This window comes from Oncorhynchus masou, chromosome 12 (assembly GCF_036934945.1).
Source record: "Oncorhynchus masou masou isolate Uvic2021 chromosome 12, UVic_Omas_1.1, whole genome shotgun sequence".
NCBI classification, from domain to species: domain Eukaryota; kingdom Metazoa; phylum Chordata; class Actinopteri; order Salmoniformes; family Salmonidae; genus Oncorhynchus; species Oncorhynchus masou.
In genome coordinates, this window is record NC_088223.1 from 91,819,801 (window position 1) to 91,844,671 (window position 24,871).

At 43.1% G+C, this 24,871-nt stretch overlaps 1 protein-coding gene across 6 annotated transcripts; it reads left to right on the forward strand.

The window, feature by feature from the left end:
• Positions 1-239: 239 nt before the first annotated feature.
• Positions 240-24,871, forward strand: LOC135551057 (core histone macro-H2A.1). 6 transcript variants are annotated; one of them, XM_064982444.1, is made up of 9 exons: positions 262-544; positions 2,317-2,511; positions 3,759-3,865; positions 4,148-4,342; positions 8,091-8,201; positions 15,402-15,501; positions 17,622-17,711; positions 22,760-22,934; positions 23,522-24,871. In XM_064982444.1, the coding sequence occupies exons 2-9, from the start codon at positions 2,340-2,342 to the stop codon at positions 23,685-23,687; spliced, it is 1,116 nt and encodes a 371-aa protein (XP_064838516.1). In that variant the 5' UTR covers positions 262-544; positions 2,317-2,339; the 3' UTR covers positions 23,688-24,871. The 6 variants fall into 6 exon arrangements, with proteins under 6 accessions (XP_064838514.1, XP_064838516.1, XP_064838515.1 ...); XM_064982441.1 differs by lacking the exon at positions 15,402-15,501 and adding an exon at positions 15,938-16,028 and having other exon boundaries at positions 279-544; positions 8,094-8,201; XM_064982439.1 differs by lacking the exon at positions 15,402-15,501 and adding an exon at positions 15,938-16,028 and having other exon boundaries at positions 286-544.

A 24,871-nucleotide genomic window follows, 5' to 3' on the forward strand; every position in this document is an offset into this window, starting at 1 on the left:
GGAATTCAGCACACGTCTGTTTGACAGGTGTGATGTGAAATGTTTGACTTTTAGTGTGATGTTTAGGCAGTGGCGGATTTAGGTATAAGCAACGTGGACAACCACCCGGGGCGGCATCTTGCTGGGGGCGGCAAGAGGCGCCCGCATTTTTTTTGTTGGAATGGTGACATTTGCGCAATCGGTTTTCTATCGCTCATTTTCCCGTCACATCAATGATATATCATGTCACCGATATCATGTCGCCCAAGGAGCCATACAAGCTAGAACCGTCACTGTGTTTAGGAATATGTATAACCAATCATGTGTTTAGGAATAGGGGCTGTCAATAGTGGGCTTAGCGCACAGGGTAGGTTAAAGTTCACAGCGCGCATACGGAGAGTTGATGTTTGTTGCAGTCTAAAATCTATCCATTCCAGAGCAGGATACATCGCTGGCCCAGTTCAATAAATTCTTTCGCTGTGGATTCTGGGAGTTGAAGACACTGTCCAAGCTTGTTGTAGCCTTCCGAGTGTTGACAGAAGACACACTGCTGTTCCCCTTTTCTGTAAGTAATGAACCTCTTTTGGTTAACAATAACATTTACATCGTTGAGCCAGATGCTTCCGATATGTCACAGTTATCCTTCGCGTTGCTATTTTGTTTTTATCTTGCAAAGTACGGCGAAATTGTAGGCTATTTATGGCTATGAGGGCTAACTGGAAATATGACGTTAGGATTTGCAACTCAAACGCGCGACGTGAGCAAGCGAATGTCCTTGGGTTCGTGTGTGTGTGTGCCATTCTCCCTAAAGCACCATTTAATTCCATTTTGTAAACATTCTCCAGGCCTACATGTGGACGAGATCAAATGGACCGTTTACACCAGGAAATCGTTCACTTGACAGACTCCGCAACAATAACAAAAATAACTCTTAAATCGCGGTCTTGTGCACCTGGATGGCTCTGACTTTCTGACAGATGTTGCTGTGTTCATTTCTCAGGCAATTGGAGTGCATTTACGTCTCAATCTGGTCATTGCAAATTTGTATATTTTATTCTTCAGAAAGAAATGTCTTTAGCCCTTTGTAGCAGCATGATATGCATTTGTTTTAGGCCCATTGTATTATAACGTATCAATTGATCCTTTATTGCGTAGAAGTGAGCTTGAGTTAGGCTACTTTATAGAAAGTAGGCCTGTTCATAGCTACAGATTGTTACACCAGAATGTGATTTAACCAACGATTTGTTACGTCAGATAATGTGATTTTATACAAACATGTTTGGTATCTATTATAGTACGGGTAGTTACAGGTTTGCCTATACAAAACGTCGCCAGAGAATTGAACCTGGTATTGGCGATACGCTCTTCGTTCTCGATTCAGCCAAACATGTATCTTCTAAAATGTTTTTTTGTTGTTGTCCAGTTACAGGTGGTGTGTTTGAAGTTAGAAAATGATCCATTATTTAAATAACAAAATATTTTCCTACATGAAGTAATCCAGCAATGTGTATGCCGCCATCTTGTATATTTCAAATATTCTCTCATTGATCAAGACAGGTGAGTGTCATCATGACATGCGCCACTTTGTGGTGGACCCACCTGTTCAGCCAATGAGAGAAGACTTGAAATTTACAAGATGGCGGCATACACATTTGTATTTATTTTAGTGACGGATAATCTTTTCACTTTCAAACGCACCACCTGTAACTGGACACAAACATTTTAGAAGATACATGTTTGGCCAAATCGAGAACGACAGTGGCATCGCCAATACCAGGTTAGTTGAAAAATCTCTGGCAACGTTTTCTATAGACAAACTTGTTACTCCCAGTAATGGGATTTAACCTACAATCTTTGGTTAAATCCCATTATGTGGTGTGTAACCATCTGTGGCTAGCCTGTACGAGGCCTGTGATGGGAAATTATATGTTTTCATGAATAATAGCCTAGTGCTGATGAATTGCCAACTTGGCATTCCCTAGGTAGTTGTAATACACTTACAACTCTCACATCATTCTTTTAAAATTAATATAATTAATATTAAAAAAATGTATCGTTCACAAAAAGAGAAACATATTGTCTCAAGATTTTGAGTGTATTGAGAAAATATGTTAATTTGGAATTTAGGCATTTCCTCTGCAAATAATGACCTAATTAAAAAAAAACAACATATTTATATTCTGGTAGTGTGACTTGATGTATTATACATTATAGTATAATGCCCAATTTTCTAACACAGTATTTTAAAGGCCTTTGTTTGATTGTGTTTTGATTAGTATACTTCTCACAACAACTTGATTGTGACCGAACAGACATGAATCTGTCCTGTAAAAACAGAACCTCACACGGGTAACGACACCATGTCCAGCCGAGGAGGGAAAAAGAAGGCCACCAAGATGTCCAGGTCGACGAAGGCCGGAGTCATCTTCCCCGTGGGGCGAATGCTGCGCTACATCAAGAAGGGTCTGCCCAAGTACAGGGTCGGTGTGGGTGCCCCAGTCTACATGGCCGCTGTTCTGGAGTACCTCACTGGTGAGGAAGCAAAACAAATAATATGACCGGCCCTGGTCAGAAGAGGTATACTGTATAGGGAGGGGAGGGGAGGGGGGGGGGTGTAATTTGGGATGCATTCCAATGCTTTTGAATGTTTTTGGTGATGCCATGTTGTGAGATACTCCAGAACAATTATCTCACTAATGCAATGTTGTACGGTACAGTAGTTCACTTTTTAAATGAGTCAAACTGTTCACGTTGGTGCCGAGTTATTTAGCTAAATTTAAAGTTTGCTGTTCAACCCTACCGTGTTAGGAGATTGACTGATCAGTGAGAGGAGATGTGGAAGCCCCATTCAGTTTTTTTGTAATAATATATATCTTTTTAAACATCATGTCTGTCTGATACATCACTGTTTATTTAATGAAAATAACAACAACAACAACAAAAGTATGCCCCCCCCCCGACACCGTGTGGTTTGCAAACCGTATGCACTTGTATCTCAGATGGTATGTGGGCGCACAACCTGGTGACATTTGTTGGTATCCAGTCAGTTTGGTGTCAGTCAGTAGCTCTGGTCCAGGGCGTCAGTGTGCTACTTACATACCAGCCAGGGCGCACTAGAACTGGTCCAGGGCGTCAGTATGCTACTTACATACCAGCTAGGGCGCACTAGCTCTTGTCCAGGGCGTTACGTTAACCACTGTTGCTTTTGTGCAGCTGGCTAGTACACACTAGCTGGCTATCTAATACACTAGCTCGTACCTAGTTTATAATTCTAGGTGTAATTTCACCACCCGTGCTGTTGGTGGCAGTAACGCGCCGTCTTCTGGCACCATTCGACATCCTGTCTCGTTTTGTGTCTCGCAGCGTCTGTTGCGTGAGAAGGTATTTGCTGGAGCCAGACTCTTGGAAATTCCAGGCATTTTTTTTCCAAACAGCTCTTACAGAAAGAAGGGCATTATAATTTTCACATTCATTGTTATTTTGACCTCAGTGTTTAAATTCTGTATTTTTTTTTTTTAAACAGGAAAATCCTGTTTTTAACTGCACTGCTCCTTAAAGATATTGATTTATTCTTAATCCCTCCTGTGGACCTGCATTCCCAGTGCCCTCACTACACTACACTGTTCTTCCACTTCTGAAAGCAGCTTAATTCTGACTTCTCTCCAAAGCTGCTGGTCTTGGGCTTATTGGTCCTCTGGCCAGTGGATGCTTTTGAGTTACATTGTCAGACCTCTGCACCAGGTCCAGCTGTATTAACTATCTCTATTCTTGTGTTCTAGCTGAAATCCTGGAGCTGGCGGGCAACGCAGCCAGGGACAATAAGAAAGGACGTGTCACACCACGACACATCCTTCTAGCCATCGCCAACGACGAGGAGCTCAACCAGGTCAGCTGTTATTCTGGTAATTCCCCCCCCCCCCCCAAAAAAAAATAATTTCCCCAGCTTTTCCAGAAATACTGGTTGGAAGATTCCTTCAATCCAGAGGGAATAAACAGGGAATCCTCCGACCAGGGTTTCTGGTAAAAACCTTGGGAATTTGGGGAAGTTACCAGCATTTTGCAAGATTAGTTTAAATACATGCCCCATCTTTGTGAGGTCATCCGCTAGTTAGCGAGGGGGGAGCAATCCAATGCAGACCGCGTGATTTCACCGACTGTCTCTCTGCAGCTGCTGAAAGGTGTGACTATTGCAGCCGGAGGAGTCTTACCTAACATCCACCCTGAGCTGCTAGCTAAGAAGAGGGGGTCAAAGGGCAAGCTGGAGGCTGTCATCACGCCTCCTCCCGCCATCAAGAAATCCAAGATGTCTGCCTCCAAGAAATCAGCCAAAAAGGCAGCTGCAGGGAAAAGAGCCAAAGCTAAGGTATACAATATGTGAGGGATAAACTCTAACATTCTGTGTAGGGGTGAACGACTCCAGGATCCTGTGATTTTTATTTGATTTTTAATAATAATAATGTTTTTGTTGTTGGAGTGGACTCTTGCTCGACTCTCAAAACAACGGTGAAACGGCTACGCACACACCACCTCATTATGGCAGAATCCGACTAGGAAGACTACTATTGCATACCAGGAAGGATGAGCATGAAGCTTTGCATTTGCTCATCAATTTAGCCATTAAAAAGGCCTATGTTGTTTGAATATAGAAGGTGATGTGTCGGGACTAGAATATTTCGGTGATATTTCCGCTGTGCACCGCCTTGACCGATCCCGTGGGATGATGCAGCGCACTATTCTTTGCCGTGTTATAGTCCTATTGGACGGGACTAGCGTTACTAGAGCCCTATTGGACGGGGCTAGCGTTACTAGAGCCCTATTGGACGGGACTAGCGTTACTAGAGCCCTATTGGACGGGGCTAGCGTTACTAGAGCCCTATTGGCGGGACTAGCGTTACTGGCCCGGGACTAGCGTTACTAGAGCCCTATTGGACGGGACTAGCGTTACTAGAGCCCTATTGGACGGGGCTAGCGTTACTAGAGCCCTATTGGACGGGACTAGCGTTACTAGAGCCCTATTGGACGGGGCTAGCGTTACTAGAGCCCTATTGGACGGGGCTAGCGTTACTAGAGCCCTATTGGACGGGGCTAGCGTTACTAGAGCCCTATTGGACGGGGCTAGCGTTACTAGAGCCCTATTGGACGCGTTACTAGAGCCCTATTGGACGGGGCTAGCGTTACTAGAGCCCTATTGGACGGGGCTAGCGTTACTAGAGCCCTATTGGACGGGGCTAGCGTTACTAGAGCCCTATTGGACGGGGCTAGCGTTACTAGAGCCCTATTGGACGGGGCTAGCGTTACTAGCGCCCTATTGGACGGGGCTAGCGTTACTAGAGCCCTATTGGTCGGGGCTAGCGTTACTAGAGATGGTGGTTATGTAAATATACTGAACAAAAATATAAATGCAACAATTTCAAAGATTTTACTGAGTTACAATTCACAGAAGGAAATCAATCAATTGAAAGGAATTCATTAGGCCCTAATCTATGGATTTCACATGTCTGGGTGGTGGTGCAGCCATTGGTTGGGCCTGTGAGGGTGTAGGCCTACCCACTTGGGAGCCAGGCCCACTAGGGTAGGATTCTGGGCTAACCTGGGCTGTCTCCTCTGTTCTAAGATCATCAGGGTCAGAGCTAGCTCGAGATCAGGAGCATTATCGCTGCTGGGTTCGGCCTCAGCTGTTTGATTTCTGCTATCAACCGCGGCAGATTAGCTGGTGAGAGCTAAAAATAGGCTTATAACACTAACGCCTTTTACAGCTAGCTAAGAAGCTAACTTAACTTTGTAGTGGTGGGGTGTGAAGCAGCTTTAACTGTTAACTTAACCCAGTAGCCTACCACTTGTTATGGAAACCCAGAGGAGTCATACCTAACCACCCGTGGCTTCACATAGCCCCCCTACACACAAACACTCCACACCGCGCTCCGATTCAGTACAGATTTTGCTCCAACCTGTCACTCAATCATTCTAACTTTTTAGCTATTTTTATATAGGAGCATATAACTAAAACTGAGGCTGCACAAGTTTTAACTGAGGGGCTAAGCCCCCTTTTGGCCCCTCGTGGAGCAGAGCTGTTTTATCATAAATATCCTGTGCTTTTTCATTTGGTGCATACAGACCCAGCTAGGCTACATTGTAACCGCCGAAGTGACCATGGGGCTCAGCCAGGACTATTCATTTTGTTACTGAATGAAAACATTTTTTTTTTTTTAAAGAAAGTGATTTGAAGTTGGGAAAATAGGTGACAAAAAAAATGCAGAATGGTGTTAAATGCTTGGGGAGGGAAATCATTTCACAGATTTAATCATGTAATATTAAGTCTACCGATTTATTTCTCATTATGTACTTGCGAGTATTGACTAACTTTGTCCGTTGTGACAAAGCTCTTAAAAGAAAAGGAGAAAAAATTAGAATGGACTCTACCTACATGTGTATTTACCCTACTGTTATCACCAAACTAATGCCTGGATTTATTTATTTATTTCACCTTTATTTAACCAGTTACGCTAGTTGAGAACAAGTTCTCATTTGCAACTGCGACCTGGTCAAGATAAAGCATAGCAGTGTGAACAGACAACAACACAGAGTTGCACATGGAGTGAACAATAAACAAGTCAATAACACAGTAGAAAAAAAATCTGTATACACTGTGCAAAAGGCATGAGGAGGTAAGGCAATAAATAGGCCATAGGAGTGAATAATTACAATTTAGCAGATTAACACTGGAGTGATAAATGACCAGATGAACATGTGCAGGTAGAGATATTGGTGTGCAAAAGAGCAGAAAAGTAAATAAAAACAGTATGGGGATGAGGTAGGTTGATTGGGTGGGCTATTTACCGTTGAACATTCTTCAGCTGCAGTGATCGGTTAGCTGCTCAGATAGCTGATGTTTAAAGTTAGTGAGGGAAATAAAAGTCTCCAACTTCAGTCATTTTTGCAATTCGTTTCAGTCACTGGCAGCAGAGAACTGGAAGGAAAGGCGGCCAAATGAGGTGTTGGCTTTAGGGATGATCAGTGAGATACACCTGCTGGAGCGCGTGCTACGGATGGGTGTTGCCATCGTGACCAGTGAACTGAGATAAGGCGGAGCTTTACCTAGCATGGACATGTAGACGACCTGGAGCCAGCGGGTCTGGCGACGGATATGTAGCGAGGACCAGCCGACGAGAGCATACAGGTCGCAGTGGTGGGTGGTATAAGGTGCTTTAGTAAGAAAACGGATGGCACTGTGATAAACTGCATCCAGTTTGCTGAGTAGAGTATTGGAAGCTATTTTGTAGATAACATCGCCAAAGTCGAGGATCGGTAGGATAGTCACTTTTACTAGGGTAAGTTTTGCGGCGTGAGTGAAGGAGGCTTTGTTGCGAAATAGAAAGCTGACTCTAGATTTGATTTTCGATTGGAGATGTTTGATATGAGTCTGGAAGGAGAGTTTACAGTCTAGCCAGCCACCTTGGTACTTATAGACGGCAACATATTCTCGGTCGGAACCATCCAGGGTGGTGATACTAGTCAGGCATGCGGGTGCAGGCAGCGAACGGTTGAAAAGCATGCATTTGGTTTTACTAGCGTTTAAGAGCAGTTGGAGGCCACGGAAGGAGTGTTGTATGACATTGAGGCTCGTTTGGAGGTTAGATAGCACAGTGTCCAAGGACGGGCCAGAAGTATACAGAATGGTGTCGTCTGCGTAGAGGTGGATCAGGGAATCGCCCTAATCAGCCCGTAACTACGCTAGAGGCCTGGATACAGCCCGTAGCCACGCTAAATGGCTAAGGTGCCTTATTGCTATTATAAACAGGTTAATAAAAAATGTCCTACCTTGTGGTATACAGTCTGATATACCACTGCTTTCAGACAATCTGGTCTCGAACCACCCGGTTTATAATATAACTCAAAGCTAAGGTATACAGTATGTTATACAGGCAAGTTGGTTCAGGTGGAGACTTTGAATGTCGACCACATAAATGTCAACATGATACTACAATTGGGGTTCAACTTTATTATGGTTAACTCCCTTATGCAAATGTCATAATGTCACTGAACATTTTGGACAGTGTTGTCTAGACCTACATAATGTCACCTGATGTTTCCCATATGTCTCTCTGGCCCAGCAGAAACAGGGAGAGGTGAGCAAAGCTGCCTCGGCAGACAGCACCACGGACGGAACACCTACGGACGGATTCACTGTCCTCTCCACCAAGAGTCTTTTCCTGGGTCAGAAGGTAGGTTCGTCCGTCACTACTGCTACGTCGTTTCTCATAGAGGCCTCGCAGCTTCTCCTCATGGAGATTAACATGCATTCAGGGTGATGTTGCTGATGGTGGATGGTGTATTGAGGGGGAAATACGACAGAATATTCATATGCGGCACTCACAGGAACCAAGACATTATAGTGGAGAATATAGAGAGGATGACATCATCTTATGTACTGCTTTACTTAACATTGTTTTCTCATTTCCTTAACATTCCTTTTTTTTATATACCATTTATTTGTTTTGTAAATAATTAATTAATTGTTCTGAAACTTTGATGTATAACAGTTTTTATTTTATGGATCTACCTTTCACATAAATGTATGTTTCTCCCCGGTGAATCAGCATGTGTTTCCTGTAGGGAAACCTTTATAAAGTCCTCATACCTCTTGACTTATTCCATATTTTGTTGTGTTAGAGCCTGAAATGTATTAAATGTAAAAAAGAAAATTCACCCATCGACACACAATACCATATAATGACAAAGTGAAGACATGTTTTTAGACAATTTTTGCAAATGTATTGAAAATGAAATATATATATATATATATATATATATATATATATATATATATATATATTCACGCTTCTGAGTCAATACATGTTGGAATCACCTTTGGCAGTAATTACAGCTGTGAGTCTTTCTGGGGTAAGTCTCTAAGAGCTTTGCACACCTGGATTGTACAATATTTGCACATTAAAATTCTGCAACTCTGTCAAGTTAAATAAATACAAGTTGGATGTTGATCATTGCTAGACAGCCATTTTCAACTCTTGCCATAGATTCTCAAGCTGATTTAAGTCAAAACTTTAACTAGGCCACTCAGGAACATTCAATTTATTTTTATTTGTTTTATTTCACCTTTATTTAACCAGGTAGGCTAGTTGAGAACACCTTTATTTAACCAGGTAGGCTAGTTGAGAACACCTTTATTTAACCAGGTAGGCTAGTTGAGAACACCTTTATTTAACCAGGTAGGCTAGTTGAGAACACCTTTATTTAACCAGGTAGGCTAGTTGAGAACACCTTTATTTAACCAGGTAGGCTAGTTGAGAACACCTTTATTTAACCAGGTAGGCTAGTTGAGAACACCTTTATTTAACCAGGTAGGCTAGTTGAGAACACCTTTATTTAACCAGGTAGGCTAGTTGAGAACACCTTTATTTAACCAGGTAGACAAGTTGAGAATACCTTTAATTAACCAGGTAGACAAGTTGAGAACACCTTTATTTAACCAGGTAGGCTAGTTGAGAACACCTTTATTTAACCAGGTAGGGTAGTTGAGAACACCTTTATTTAACCAGGTAGGCTAGTTGAGAACACCTTTATTTAACCAGGTAGGCTAGTTGAGAACACCTTTATTTAACCAGGTAGGCTAGTTGAGAACACCTTTATTTAACCAGGTAGGCTAGTTGAGAACACCTTTATTTAACCAGGTAGGCTAGTTGAGAACACCTTTATTTAACCAGGTAGACAAGTTGAGAACACCTTTATTTAACCAGGTAGACAAGTTGAGAACACCTTTATTTAACCAGGTAGGCTAGTTGAGAACACCTTTATTTAACCAGGTAGGCTAGTTGAGAACACCTTTATTTAACCAGGTAGGCTAGTTGAGAACACCTTTATTTAACCAGGTAGGCTAGTTGAGAACACCTTTATTTAACCAGGTAGACAAGTTGAGAACACCTTTATTTAACCAGGTAGGCTAGTTGAGAACACCTTTATTTAACCAGGTAGGCTAGTTGAGAACACCTTTATTTAACCAGGTAGGCTAGTTGAGAACACCTTTATTTAACCAGGTAGACAAGTTGAGAACACCTTTATTTAACCAGGTAGGCTAGTTGAGAACAAGTTCTCATTTACAACTGCGACCTGGCCAAGATAAAGCAAAGCAGTTCGACACAAACAACAACACAGAGTTATGTGTTATGTTATGTTAGTTACACATGGAATAAACAAAACATACAGTAGAACAAAAGAAAACAAAAAGTCTATATACAGTGAGTGCAAATGAGATAAGGAAATAAATAGGCCATGGTGGCGAAGTAATTACAATATAGCAATTAAACACTGGAATGGTAGATCGGCAGAAGATGAATGTGCAGGTAGAGATACTGGGATGCAAAGGTGCAAAATAAATACATACCAGTATGGGGATGAGGTAGGTAGATAGCCTATCTGTAAACAGCCCATCTAAGTGCAGGTGCAGTGATCTGTAAAATGCTCTGACAGCTGGTGCTTAAAGCTAGTGAGGGAGATGTGCGTCTCCAGCTTCAGAGATTTTTGCAATTCGTTCCTGTCATGGGCAGCAGAGAACTGGAAGGAAAGACGACCAAAGGAGGAATTGGCTTTGGGGGTGACCAGTGAGATATACCTGCTGGAACGCGTGCTACGAGTGGGTGCTGCTATGGTGACCAGTGAGCTGAGATAAGGCGGGGCTTTACCTAGCAGAGACTTGTAGATGACCTGTAGCCATTCAATGTTGTCTTGGTAATCAACTCCAGTGTTTATTTGGACTAGCATTTTAGGTTATTGTCCTGCTAAAAGGTGAATGTGTCTGTTGGAAAGCAGACCGAACCAGGGTTTCCTCTTGGATTTTGCCTGTGCTTACGTAGCTCTTCTGTTTCTTTTTATTCTAAAATACTCCCTTGTACTTGCCGATGGCAAGCATACCCATAACATGATGCAGCCACCACCATGCTTAAAAATATGAAGAGTGGTATGAAGAGTACTCTGTGATGTGTTGTTTGGATTCTCCCCAAACATAACACATATCAAAGCAAAGTTGATTCCTTTGCCACATTTGTTGCAGTTTTATTTAGTGCCTTATTGCCAACTGGATGCACGTTTTGGAATGTTTTTGTTCTGTACAGGCTTCCTTGTTTTCCCTCTGCCAATTAGGTTAGTATTGTGGTGGAAATACAAAGGTGTTGAGCCATCATCAGTTTTCTCCTATCACAGCCATTAAACTCTGAAACTATTTTAAAGTCACCATTGGCCTCATGGTGAAATGCCTGAGCGATTTCCTTCCTCTCCGGCAACTGAGTTAGGAAGGAAGTTAGGAGGGACGCCTGTATCTTTGTGGTGACTGAGGATATTGATGCACCATCCAAAGTGTATTTAATAACCTCACCATGCTCAAAGGGATATTCAATGTCTGCTTTAAAAAAAAAATGTTTAGACATCTATCAATAGATACTTATTTACTCGAGACATTTCATCTTTCAATTTATGTTTTTTTATATTTATTTGTAAACATTTCTAAGAACATTAATCCACTTTGATATTATGGGGTATTTTGTGTAGGCCAGTGATGTGAAATATCAATGTAATTCATTTTAAATTCAGGCTGTAACACAACAATATGTGGAATAAGTGATACTTTCTCAAGCCATTTGTAGCCATTTGTAACAGTGTTGACTGTTAGACCAGTTACACCCCTCGAATCCCATGGGTTACGCTCCAAATGGCAACTTAGGGCACCCTATTGCCTCTACAGTGCATTATTTTTGACCAAGGCACATAGATTTTGTTATCAAATGTAGTGCACTATATAGGGACTAGGGTGCCACTTAAGACACATCTTGGTTACTGCTACATTTTATTTATTTGACCTTTATTTAACCAGGCAAGTCAGTTAAGAACAAATTCTTATTTTCAATGACGGCCTGGGAACAGTGGGTTAACTGCCTGTTCAGGGGCAGAACGACAGATTTGTACCTTGTCAGCTCAGGGGTTTGAACTTGCAACCTTCCAGTTACTAGTCCAACGCTCTAACCACTAGGCTACCCTCCCGCCCCAATGATTGGCTACTGCTACATGATTGGTTATTGTGTATCTGGAAAGAGTTCCCCTCCTCGCTGCTGCTCCCCTGCAATGAAGACAATCGAGTGCTTTATTTTATTTGTTCACTTGCTGATGTCACCTCGTACTTTGGCCTCGCAAACATACGCTAATAAACCAGGCTGCCGCACTAAACTAACCAGTTTATCTACTGTAGAGTGGGTGCTGCCATAGCTGGCAGCTAGGATGGTGTGAGTGAGAAGGTGTTTGTGGTTCATCAGGCTCAACGTCTATTTGCTCGTTGAGACTATTTTGGCAGTGAAGTGCCCCTTGTTGAAAGAAAGTTAGGAAAACGTCATTAGTCGATGTCTGTTTGTTTTTTTTATATATCTGTCTAATGATTTTTATGCACAATTCTATAAAACATTTATGACCTTTAAATTTTTTTTTGTTTTAGTTAGATTTTATGGAAAGAAACCTACATTAAATCAATGGAATTCAAGTAATTTAGAGTGTGTGGTTGGCAATTAGATGTTCTACTGTTAGGGGTAGAGCAGTTGATGAAGGAGCTAATCAAAGATGGCTGCATTTTGTTGAATGGAAAATGTAATAATGAATGCCATTAACCTAATTTACCATTCACTGGTGGTGGGTTCTTCTGACTGAAAGCAGACTTTACCCATTCAGATGTACAGTTGAAATCAGAAGTTTACATCCACTTAGGTTGGAGTCATTAAAACCCGTTTTTCAACCACTCCACAAATGTCTTGTTTAACAAACTATAGTTTTGGCAAGTCGGTTAGGACATCTACTTTGTGCATGACATCAATTGTTCACAGACAGGTTATTTCACTTATAATTCACTGTATCACAATTCCAGTTGGTCAGAAGTTCACATACACTAAGTTGACTACCTTTTAAACAGCTTATAAAATTCCAGAAAATAATGTCATGGCTTTAGAAGCTTCTGATAGGCTAATTGATATCATTTGAGTCAATTGGAGGTGTACCTGTGGATGTATTTCAAGGCCTACCTTCAAACTCAGTGCATCTTTGCTTGACAGCATGGGAAAAACAAAAGAAATAAGCCAAGACCTCAGAAAACAATTTGTAGACCTCCACAAGTCTGGTTCATCCTTGAGAGCAATTTACAAATGCCTGAAGTTACCACGTTGATCTGTACAAACAATAGTACGCAAGTATAAACACCATGGGCCCACGCAGCCGTCATACCGCTCAGGAAGGAGACTCTTTCAGTCTCCTAGAGATTAATGTACTTTGGTGCGAAAAGTGCAAATCAATCCCAGAACAACAGCAAAGGACCTTGTGAAGATGCTGGAGGAAACAGGCACAAAGGTATCTATATCCACAGTAAAACAAGTCCTATATCTATGTAACCTGAATCGCCACTCAGCAAGGAAGAAGCCACTGCTCCAAAACCGCCATTAAAAAAGCAAGACTACGGTTTGCAATTGCACATGGGGACAAAGATAGTACTTTTTGGAGAAATGTCCTCTGGTCTGATGAAACAAAAAGAGAACTATTTGGCCATAATGACCATCGTTATATTTAAAGGAACAGGGGTGTTCTTTGGTTTGCAAGCCTCCCCATCTCAACTGTGAAGTGCTGGGGTGGCAGCATCATGTTGGGGGGGGGGTGCTTTGCTGCAGGAGGGACTGGTGCACTTCACAAAATAGTTGGCATCATGAGGAAGTAAAATTATCTGGATATATTGAAGAAACATCTCAAGACATTAGTCAGGAAGTTAAAGCTTGGTTTCAAATGGGTCTTCCAAATGGACAATGACCCCAAGCATACTTCCAAAGTTGTGGCAAAATGGTTTAAGGACAACAAAGTCAAGGTATTGGAGTAGCCATCACAAAGCCCTAACCTCAATCCTATAGAACATTTGTGGGCAGAACTGAAAAAGCATTTGCTAGCAAGGAGGCCTACAAACCTGACTCAGTTACACCAGCTCTGTTAGGAGGAATGGGCCAAAATTCACCCAATTTATTGTGGTAAGCTTGTGGAAGGCTACCCAAAACGTTTGACCCAAATTAAACAATTTAAAGGCAATGCTACCAAATACTAATTGAGTGTATGGAAACTTCTGGCCCACTGGGAATGTGATGAAAGAAATAAAATATGAAATAAATCATTTTCTCTACTATTATTCTGACATTTCACATTCTTAAAATAAAATGGTGATCCTAACTGACCTAAGACAGGGGATGATTTTTAAAAGGATTAAATGTCAGGAATTGTGAAAAACTGAGTTTAAATGTATTTGGCTAAGGTGTATGTCAACTTCCTACTTCAACTGTCTTTACAAGTCATCTCGCTTTGTTCGTTTCCTCTGTGTTTTCAGACACCATGGTTGACTAGAAGTCTGCGCCCCTACATCCTGTTGGCCTATTTTATTGCCTTTCCTCTTTACTTCGTTTGCATACACTGTATACAGATTTTTCTATTGTGTTATTGACTGTGCGTTTGTTTATCCCACGTGTAACTCTGTGTTAGTTTGTGTCGCACTGCTTTGCTTTATCTTGGTCAGGTCGCAGTTGTAACTGAGAACTTGTTCTCAACTGGCCTACCTGGTTAAATAAAGGTGAAATAACATAATTGCAGGGTACAGGGTGCCATTTAGGACGAAGGCCAAATCGTTTAGTTTATGTACTGTATTCGTTGCCTCCCTTAAAAAAAATATATTTTATTTTTGGAGATGTCACATGTCTATCCTTCTCTGCTTTCTAAATTCTATGGGCAATTTCATGTACCTCGCTGCCAGTTGCCTTCTCTGCTTTCTAAATTCTATGGGCAATTTCATGTACCTCGCTGCCAGTTGCCTTCTCTGCTTTCTAAATTCTATGGGCAATTTCATGTACCTCGCTGCCAGTTGCCTTCTCTGCTTTCTAAATTCTATGGGCAATTTCATGTACCTCGCTGCCAGTTGCCTTCTCTGCTTTCTAAATTCTATGGGCAATTTCATGTACCTCGCTGCCAGTTGCCTTCTCTGCTTTCTAAATTCTATGGGCAATTTCATGTATCTCGCTGCCAGTTGCCTTCTCTGCTTTCTAAATTCTATGGGCAATTTCATGTACCTCGCTGCCAGTTGCCTAAAATCTGAAACACTTGGCTCAATACTCAGTCATCGAAATGTTTTTCTGGAAGCCCAACTCTTTTTCTTTCCCCAGTGCAGTGTTTCAAACTAACAGGTTAACAGGATAACTGTCTCATGTTCTCTTCTGCGACGCTTGCTTTCTGAATCCTGCACTCTTCTAAATTCTACTTGTACCAAATTAGTCCCGCACTAAGGTGTGGTTTGATCGATCTAACGGCTTTGCTCCCCCCCTCCCTGCTTGCTGGCGGCATGCTTCCCCCCCCAGCTAAACCTGGTTCACAGTGAGGTCAGTAACTTGGCTGGCTTTGACGTGGAGGGGGTCATCAACCCCACCAATGCAGACATTGACCTTAAAGATGATCTAGGTGAGCTCCATTTCACTCTGCGGTTTGAAAGATCCTTGAATGCTGAACTTAAATGGGACACCATCCCCAAATTGACTAGTTTATTAGAAACAAATGTCTGTTTGTTTTTTTCTGAAAAATTAATACACACACATTGGATCTCAGCCTTATCCCCTCAGATGAAATTCTAGGATTTTGTCAAATCTCTGCAGAGCAGTTGTCACCCCCCCCTCTCTGCCTGTCATGGATGTTATTGTTGGGTCTGTCTCTGGATTGGTCAGTCAGTCAGTCTCCTGTGTTCCTGAGATATATAAATAAGGAAGCACAGCACTCTCACCTCCTCTCCTATCCCTTTTATGTTTTATTGTTCTTCATCCCCCCCCCCCCATTCTCTTCCCCCTTCCCCACTCACTGTGTTTTACCTCCCATGTTGATTGCCTGTTGTCATTGTTTGTAGTTGCAAGTTGTGCAAGCCGACATTTCCACCATTGACAGCGAGGCTGTTGTTCACCCGACCAATTCCACCCTCTACACTGGTGGTGAAGTAGGTAATATAGAACCTTCCCTCATCACCATGGCTACAACGTGTTACCGTGCCGACACCTGTAGCAAAGCATCCCATAATGCATCTTCTTCCTCCTCTCAGACTAATTTGTTCTCAGGGTGGAATTCTAACTTTCTAGATGTAATTCGGACTTTTTTTTCTTCTGTTTTTAATCATTGCATTGACCAATAAGAGATTGACGTCAACACGGGAGAGAGAGTCTGTTTATGGATCTGAGGTTAGGTTGCCTAGCCCTGCTATGTTTATGAAAGTAAAACTCTTATTGAACCACCAATTACTGTGTAACTAATAACTTTTTTAAATTTAAAAAAACCAAAAACGTACTGTTGTCAGTTTATTGGTAGGCTCTGTTGTGTCACCTATTTAATGAGAAGTTGGAAGAACATGCACCAATGCTTTGTGTTTTGGTAACTTCTAAAAGGCCTTAATTCCTCTTTTTGTTTTTCTTTTTTTCTTTCTTTTTTTTTTTAAATAGTAAAAAAAAAAATCTTACATCTGCTTGTATTTCTTTTACGTGGATGTTGTTGTTGTCAACACTCTGACATTAAACTTCCTTTCCTCTCTGATTATCTGCCTGCGTTACTTCCCACTCTTAAGGACTGACCAGAAGGGAATCGATGCTAAATCTGAAATTTAACGCCTAGGAAATGTCAAAAGAAAATGTCACCATCTGATCAGTAGTAGCTCGATAAGGAATGTTTTTTTTTAATAACTAGTAGTAATATTGAGTTGCTTTATACACTGAGAGTACAAAACCATTAAGAACAACTTCCTATTTTAATTTGACCTTTTATTTAACTAGGCAAGTCAGTTAAGAACAAATTCTTATTTTCAATGACGGCCTAGAAACAGTGGGTTAACTGCCTTGTTCAGTGGCAGAACGACAGATTTGTACCTTGTCAGCTCGGGGGGTTTGAACTTGCAACCTTCCGGTTACTCGTCCAACGCTCTAACCACTAGGCTACCCTGCCACAGGTCCACAGGGATGCTAGGCCCACGTTGACTCCAGTGCTTCCCACACTTGTGTCAAGGTGGTGGACCATTCTTGATACCCAACAGCGTTGCAGTTCTTGACACGTGTGCGTGTGCCTGGAACTCACTACCAGTACCCCTGTTCAAAGGCACTTCAATATATTTGTCTTGCCCCATTTAACTCTCTGAACGGCACACACACACACACGATCCATGAATCAATTGTCTCAAGGCTTAAAAATCATTATTTAACCCGTCTCTTCCACTTCATCTACACTGATTTTTGAATTAGATTTTTAACAATGAAGGATCATGGCTTCCACCTGGCTTCACTCGGTCAGTCTGTCATGGAAAGAACAGCTGTTCTTAATGTTTTGTCCACTCGGTGTACATGGGAACTGTGGTGTACAGTGGGCAAAGAGATTCAGAGAGGTCAAATGAAAGAACTGTCTTGCCTCTCTCTCACACAGCTCTCACTCAGCTCAGAACCAGATGCATGTCTGCTGTCTGTCCGCTTGTCTGTCCCTCTCCCTCAGTCTGTCTGTCTGCACTCACCACAACAACAACAGGAGGACACTAAAGACCCCAGACTGTTTCCCTACAGGTGGTGCCCTGGAGAAGAAGGGAGGGGAGGAGTTTGTGGATGCCATGTTGGAGTTACGGAAGAAGAACGGTCCCCTGGAAGTGGCTGGAGGTAGGGAGAAACCAATACCAGTCCCCTGGAGGTAGGGAGAAACCAATACCAGTCCCCTGGAGGTAGGGAGAAACCAATACCAGTCCCCTGGAGGTAGGGAGAAACCAATACCAGTCCCCTGGAGGTAGGGAGAAACCAATACCAGTCCCCTGGAGGTAGGGAGAAACCAATACCAGTCCCCTGGAGGTAGGGAGAAACCAATACCAGTCCCCTGGAGGTAGGGAGAAACCAATACCAGTCCCCTGGAGGTAGGGAGAAACCAATACCAGTCCCCTGGAGGTAGGGAGAAACCAATACCAGTCCCCTGGAGGTAGGGAGAAACCAATACCAGTCCCCTGGAGGTAGGGAGAAACCAATACCAGTCCCCTGGAGGTAGGGAGAAACCAATACCAGTCCCCTGGAGGTAGGGAGAAACCAATACCAGTCCCCTGGAGGTAGGGAGAAACCAATACCAGTCCCCTGGAGGTAGGGAGAAACCAATACCAGTCCCCTGGAGGTAGGGAGAAACCAATACCAGTCCCCTGGAGGTAGGGAGAAACCAATACCAGTCCCCTGGAGGTAGGGAGAAACCAATACCAGTCCCCTGGAGGTAGGGAGAAACCAATACCAGTCCCCTGGAGGTAGGGAGAAACCAATACCAGTCCCCTGGAGGTAGGGAGAAACCAATACCAGTCCCCTGGAGGTAGGGAGAAACCAATACCAGTCCCCTGGAGGTAGGGAGAAACCAATACCAGTCCCCTGGAGGTAGGGAGAAACCAATACCAGTCCCCTGGAGGTAGGGAGAAACCAATACCAGTCCCCTGGAGGTAGGGAGAAACCAATACCAGTCCCCTGGAGGTAGGGAGAAACCAATACCAGTCCCCTGGAGGTTTTTATTTAACCTTTATTTAACTAGGCAAGTCAGTTAAGAACAAATTATTATTAACAATGACGGCCTAGGAACTATGGGTTAACTGGGTTAACAGATTTTTACCTTGTCAGCTCGGGGATTCGAACGAGCAACCCAACGCTCTAACCACGAGGCTACCTGCCGCCCCAGGGAGAAAGCAAGACCAACAGTTAGGATGGCTGCCCTCTGCTCTGTTCTCCTCTGACGTCAGCCCTCGTTCTCTTTTTATGGCTCTGATCTTGTAATCAACGTCGCACCAACTTGATAAGCATCTAATTCATCGAGACATTTGACCCAATAGGCTGTGGTTTAGGGAAGATCTAGCTTTGTGATCATGACATTTTTGTAATGACTTTAAAACCTCCGTTTTCTTTGTTGTCCATAAACTGCTGACAGGGCAAGGTAACCAACGGCATTTTGGGGATTTAACTATCCCTTTAATACAGTCTATCAGTCATCATTAACTCTCCCTTTAATACAGTGTCAGTCATCATTAACTCTCCCTTTAATACAGTCCGTCAGTCATCATTAACTCTCCCTTTAATACAGTCTGTCAGTCATCATTAACTCTCCCTTTAATACAGTCTGTCAGTCATCATTAACTCTCCCTTTAATACAGTCTGTCAGTCATCATTAACTCTCCCTTTAATACAGTCTGTCAGTCATCATTAACTCTCCCTTTAATACAGTCTGTCAGTCATCATTAACTCTCCCTTTAATACAGTCTGTCAGTCATCATTAACTCTCCCTTTAATACAGTCTGTCAGTCATCATTAACTCTCCCTTTAATACAGTCTGTCAGTCATCATTAACTCTCCCTTTAATACAGTCTGTCAGTCATCATTAACTCTCCCTTTAATACAGTCTGTCAGTCATCATTAACTCTCCCTTTAATACAGTCTGTCAGTCATCATTAACTCTCCCTTTAATACAGTCTGTCAGTCATCATTAACTCTCCCTTTAATACAGTCCGTCAGTCATCATTAACTCCCCCTCTATACAGTCTGTCAGTCATCATTAACTCCCCCTCTATACAGTCTGTCAGTCATCATTAACTCCCCCTCTATACAGTCTGTCACTCATCATTAACTCCCCCTCTATACAGTCTGTCAGTCATCATTAACTCCCCCTCTATACAGTCTGTCAGTCATCATTAACTCCCCTCTATACAGTCTGTCAGTCATCATTAACTCCCCCTCTATACAGTCTGTCAGTCATCATTAACTCCCCCTCTATACAGTCTGTCAGTCATCATTAACTCCCCCTCTATACAGTCTGTCAGTCATCATTAACTCCCCCTCTATACAGTCTGTCACTCATCATTCACTCCCCCTCTATACAGTCTGTGTCAGTCATCATTAACTCCCCCTCTATACAGTCTGTCAGTCATCATTCACTCTCCCTTTAATACAGTCCGTCAGTCATCATTAACTCTCCCTTTAATACAGTCTGTCAGTCATCATTAACTCTCCCTTTAATACAGTCTGTCAGTCATCATTCACTCTCCCTTTAATACAGTCTGTCAGTCATCATTCACTCTCCCTTTAATACAGTCTGTCAGTCATCATTCACTCTCCCTTTAATACAGTCTGTCAGTCATCATTAACTCTCCCTTTAATACAGTCTGTCACTCATCATTCACTCCCCCTCTATACAGTCTGTGTCAGTCATCATTAACTCCCCCTCTATACAGTCTGTCAGTCATCATTCACTCTCCCTTTAATACAGTCCGTCAGTCATCATTCACTCTCCCTTTAATACAGTCTGTCAGTCATCATTAACTCTCCCTTTAATACAGTCTGTCAGTCATCATTAACTCTCCCTTTAATACAGTCTGTCAGTCATCATTAACTCTCCCTTTAATACAGTCCGTCAGTCATCATTCACTCTCCCTTTAATACAGTCTGTCAGTCATCATTAACTCTCCCTTTAATACAGTCTGTCAGTCATCATTAACTCCCCCTCTATACAGTCTGTCAGTCATCATTAACTCTCCCTTTAATACAGTCTGTCAGTCATCATTAACTCTCCCTTTAATACAGTCTGTCAGTCATCATTCACTCCCCCTCTATACAGTCTGTCAGTCATCATTTACTCCCCTCTATACAGTCTGTCAGTCATCATTCACTCTCCCTTTAATACAGTCCGTCAGTAATTCACTCCCCCTCTATACAGTCTGTGTCACTCATCATTCACTCCCCCTCTATACAGTCTGTCAGTCATCATTAACTCCCCCTCTATACAGTCTGTCAGTCATCATTTACTCCCCTCTATACGGTCTCTGTCTGTAATTCACTCCCCCGACTATACAGTCTGTCAGTCATCATTAACTCCCCCTCTATACAGTCTGTCAGTCATCATTAACTCCCCCTCTATACAGTCTGTCACTCATCATTCACTCCCCCTCTATACAGTCTGTCAGTCATCATTAACTCTCCCTTTAATACAGTCTGTCAGTCATCATTAACTCCCCCTCTATACAGTCTGTCAGTCATCATTAACTCCCCCTCTATACAGTCTGTCAGTCATCATTAACTCCCCCTCTATACAGTCTGTCAGTCATAATTAACTCCCCCTCTATACAGTCTGTCAGTCATCATTAACTCCCCTCTATACAGTCTGTCAGTCATCATTAACTCTCCCTCTATACAGTCTGTCAGTCATCATTAACTCCCCCTCTATACAGTCTCTGTCAGTAATTCACTCCCCCTCTATACAGTCTCTGTCAGTAATTCACTCCCCCTCTATACAGTCTCTGTCAGTAATTCATGTCTCTGGCTTTCTGCCTTCATCTGGAGATCAACGTTTTGGGTTCACTCTGAGTCTTAAGCCAGTCACACACTCAGAGGCCTAATGAAGTCCAACTGGAGGGTATTTCACTTCACAGCATCAGGGTTACAGTGTGTGTGTGTGTGTGTGGGGGGGGGGGGTGGGGCTTGCCTGATGCTATGTGCTCCAGAGATGAACAGTCACTCAATAACCTCCAGCCCTGAGGGGGAGAAAATTCTCTCTCTCTCTCTCCTTCCCACACTCCCTCTCTCGCTCTGTCTGTCTGTCTGTCTGTCTGTCTGTCTGTCTGTCTGTCTGTCTCTGTCTCTGTCTCTGTCTCTGTCTCTCTCCCATACTGTCTCTCTCTCTCTCTCTCTCCCATACTGTCTCTCTCTCTCTCTCCCATACTGTCTCTCTCTCTCTCTCTCCCATACTCTGTGTCTCCCTCTCTCCCATACTCTGTGTCTCCCTCTCTCCCATACTCTGTGTCTCTCTCTCTCCCATACTCTCTCTCTCTCTCTCCCATACTCTGTGTCTGTCTCTCTCGCTCTCTCCCATACTCTGTGTCTGTCTCTCTCGCTCTCTCCCATACTCTGTGTCTCTCTCTCTCCCATACTCTGTCTGTCTCTCTCTCTCTCTCTCTCTCTCTCTCCCATACACTGTCTGTCTGTCTGGTCTGTCTGTCTGTCTGTCTCTCTCTCTCTCTCTCTCTCTCCTATACTCTGTCTCTGTCTCTCTCTCCCATACTCTGTCTCTCTCTCCCATACTCTGTCTCTCTCTCCCATACTCTGTCTCTCTCTCCCATACACTCTCTCTCTCTCCCATACACTCTCTCTCTCTCATACACTCTCTCTCTCTCTCTCTCTCTCCCATACACTCTCTCTCTCTCCCATACACACACTCTCTCTCTCTCTCTCTCTCTCTCCCATACACACACACTCTCTCTCTCTCTCTCTCTCTCTCTCTCTCTCTCTCTCTCTCTCTCTCCCATACACACACTCTCTCTCTCTCTCTCTCATACACTCTCTCTCTCTCTCTCTCTCGCTCTCTCTCTCTCGCTCTCTCTCCTTCGCTCTCTCTCCTTCCCATACACACTCTCTCTCTCTCTCCTTTCATGTGGCTTCCAAGAGCTCATTCCCTCTGGAGAAGTGATTTCTCAACCCCTCCTCGTCTAATTCCCTGTTGTCAACAGCATTAAGTTAATGGAGCAGCACCCCCCCCCCCCCCTCTATTCATGTTGTGTTCATGTAATTGTGTAATTTGCAGTATGTCAGTATTTTGGAATTATTGGATTAGTTTGTCAGTTAGTTGTCTTCACACTTAGGGGAAGATTCAACACGTGGGAAATAAGTCTAATGCTAATTTCTGCCTCTCTGCTTCCCACTGTTAGCGGTGCTGTCCTCTGGCTATGGGCTTCCTGCCAAGTTCGTGATCCACTGCAACAGTCCAGGCTGGGGATCAGAGAAGTGTGAGGAGCTGCTGGACCAGACCGTGAAGAACTGCCTGGTCCTGGCTGACGAGAAGAAGCTCAAGTCTGTGGCCTTCCCTTCCATTGGCAGTGGAAGGTACTATACAACCTCCCGTCACCCCTAGCAACAAGCCTCATCACGCTCCCAAGGCCTTTGTGTCTCCCATGGTATTCTTCCGCATGGTTATCACCGCGGTGCTTTTCCTTGTGGAGGAAAAGCACGCTTACTTCATTTCGTCTGTTTTGTTGGAGGGAACGGTTGTCACATGCATAAGTTCGCGTAGTAGTATGTCATATACAGTGGGTCAAAAAAGTATTTAGTCAACCACCAATTGTGCAAGTTCTCCTGCTTAAAAAGATGAGAGAGGCCTGTAATTTTTATCATAGGTACACTTCAACTATGACAGACAAAATGAGAGAGAAAAAAATCCAGAAAATCACATTGTAGGATTTTTTAAAATGAATTTATTTGCAAATTATGGTGTAAAATAAGTATTAGGTCACCTACAAACAAGCTAGATTTCTGGCTCTCACAGAGCTGTAACTTCTTCTTTAAGAGGCTCCTCTGTCCTCCACTCGTTACCTGTATTAATGGCACCTGTTTGAACTTGTTATCGGTATAAAAGACACCTGTATTACTGTCGTCATAATCAGTTGTTTCACCTTTTTGTTTTTATCCCTCAGGAATGGCTTCCCGAAGCAGACGGCTGCCCAGCTCATTCTAAAAGCCATCTCCAGCTACTTTGTGGCCACCATGTCTTCTTCCATCAAGACGGTCTACTTCGTGCTGTTCGACAGCGAGAGCATAGGGATCTATGTGCAGGAGATGGCCAAGCTTGACTCAAACTAAGCCCCCCACCCAATTGCATTACTACAGGCTTGTTTAGAATTTTATTTAGAGAGAAAAATGAAAGATGTTTACCGGTGATTTTTGTAAAAAGAAGAAAAAACACACAATAAAAAAAAAACACTTTTTTGAGAGGAAGTGATTTACGTTCTGTTTTATTTGTTGAGATGAATCGTTTGAGTTCCAATGGTAATGTGTCCCTGGTGGTGTCAGTCTTGGGTCCCGCTCAGAAGGGTGAAACGTTCTGACTGTTGTCTTCTCTCTGATTCCCTAATTGTACGTGACACAGTCTCTGTTCTGTTGTGTTTCCGCTGAGCAAGGCCCTGGTCCAATGTTTCCGTAATGTTGCACCGCGCTGAGCAAGGCCCTGGTCCAATGTTTCTGTAATGTTGCACCGCGCTGAGCAAGGCCCTGGTCCAATGTTTCCGTAATGTTGCACCGCGCTGAGCAAGGCCCTGGTCCATTGTTTCTGTAATGTTGCACCCCGCTGAGCAAGGCCCTGGTCCAATGTTTCCGTAATGTTGCACCGCGCTGAGTAAGGCCCTGGTCCATTGTTTCTGTAATGTTGCACCGCGCTGAGCAAGGCCCTGGTCCATTGTTTCTGTAATGTTGCACCGCGCTGAGCAAGGCCCTGGTCCAATGTTTCTGTAATGTTGCACCGCGCTGAGCAAGGCCCTGGTCCAATGTTTCTGTAATGTTGCACCGCGCTGAGCAAGGCCCTGGTCCAATGTTTCCATAATGTTGCACCGCGCTGAGCAAGGCCCTGGTCCAATGTTTCCGTAATGTTGCACCGCGCTGAGCAAGGCCCTGGTCCAATGTTTCCGTAATGTTGCACCGCGCTGAGAAAGGCCCTGGTCCAATGTTTCCGTAATGTTGCACCGCGCTGAGCAAGGCCCTGGTCCAATGTTTCCGTAATGTTGCACCGCGCTGAGCAAGGCCCTGGTCCAATCAGGATGGTGGTACTTAAGTTCCTTGTGCTAAAACTGAAGGGTTGCATTCCAAGTGTTGCAGTACTGTGTTTTTTTTTTAGAGATTTGTCTCAATTTGTCTTTTTTTTTGTTTGTTTGTAACATAACCTTTTTATGTTTACAATTTATTATCAGTGATGTACTAGATGGAGTGAAATGTTTTAGTGAAATATTAGACTTTTTTTTTTCTTAAAAAATAAAAAACAGCTTTTGTTTTTA

Coding starts and splice junctions, on each gene's coding strand:
- LOC135551057 (XM_064982444.1), top strand. CDS start 2,340: ATGTCCAGCCGAGGAGGGAAAAAGAAGGCCACCAAGATGTCCAGGTCG. Junction 8,202..15,401: donor GTCTTTTCCTGGGTCAGAAG/GTAGGTTCGTCC, acceptor TTCCCCCCCCAG/CTAAACCTGGTTCACAGTGA. Junction 15,502..17,621: donor TGACCTTAAAGATGATCTAG/GTGAGCTCCATT, acceptor GTTTCCCTACAG/GTGGTGCCCTGGAGAAGAAG.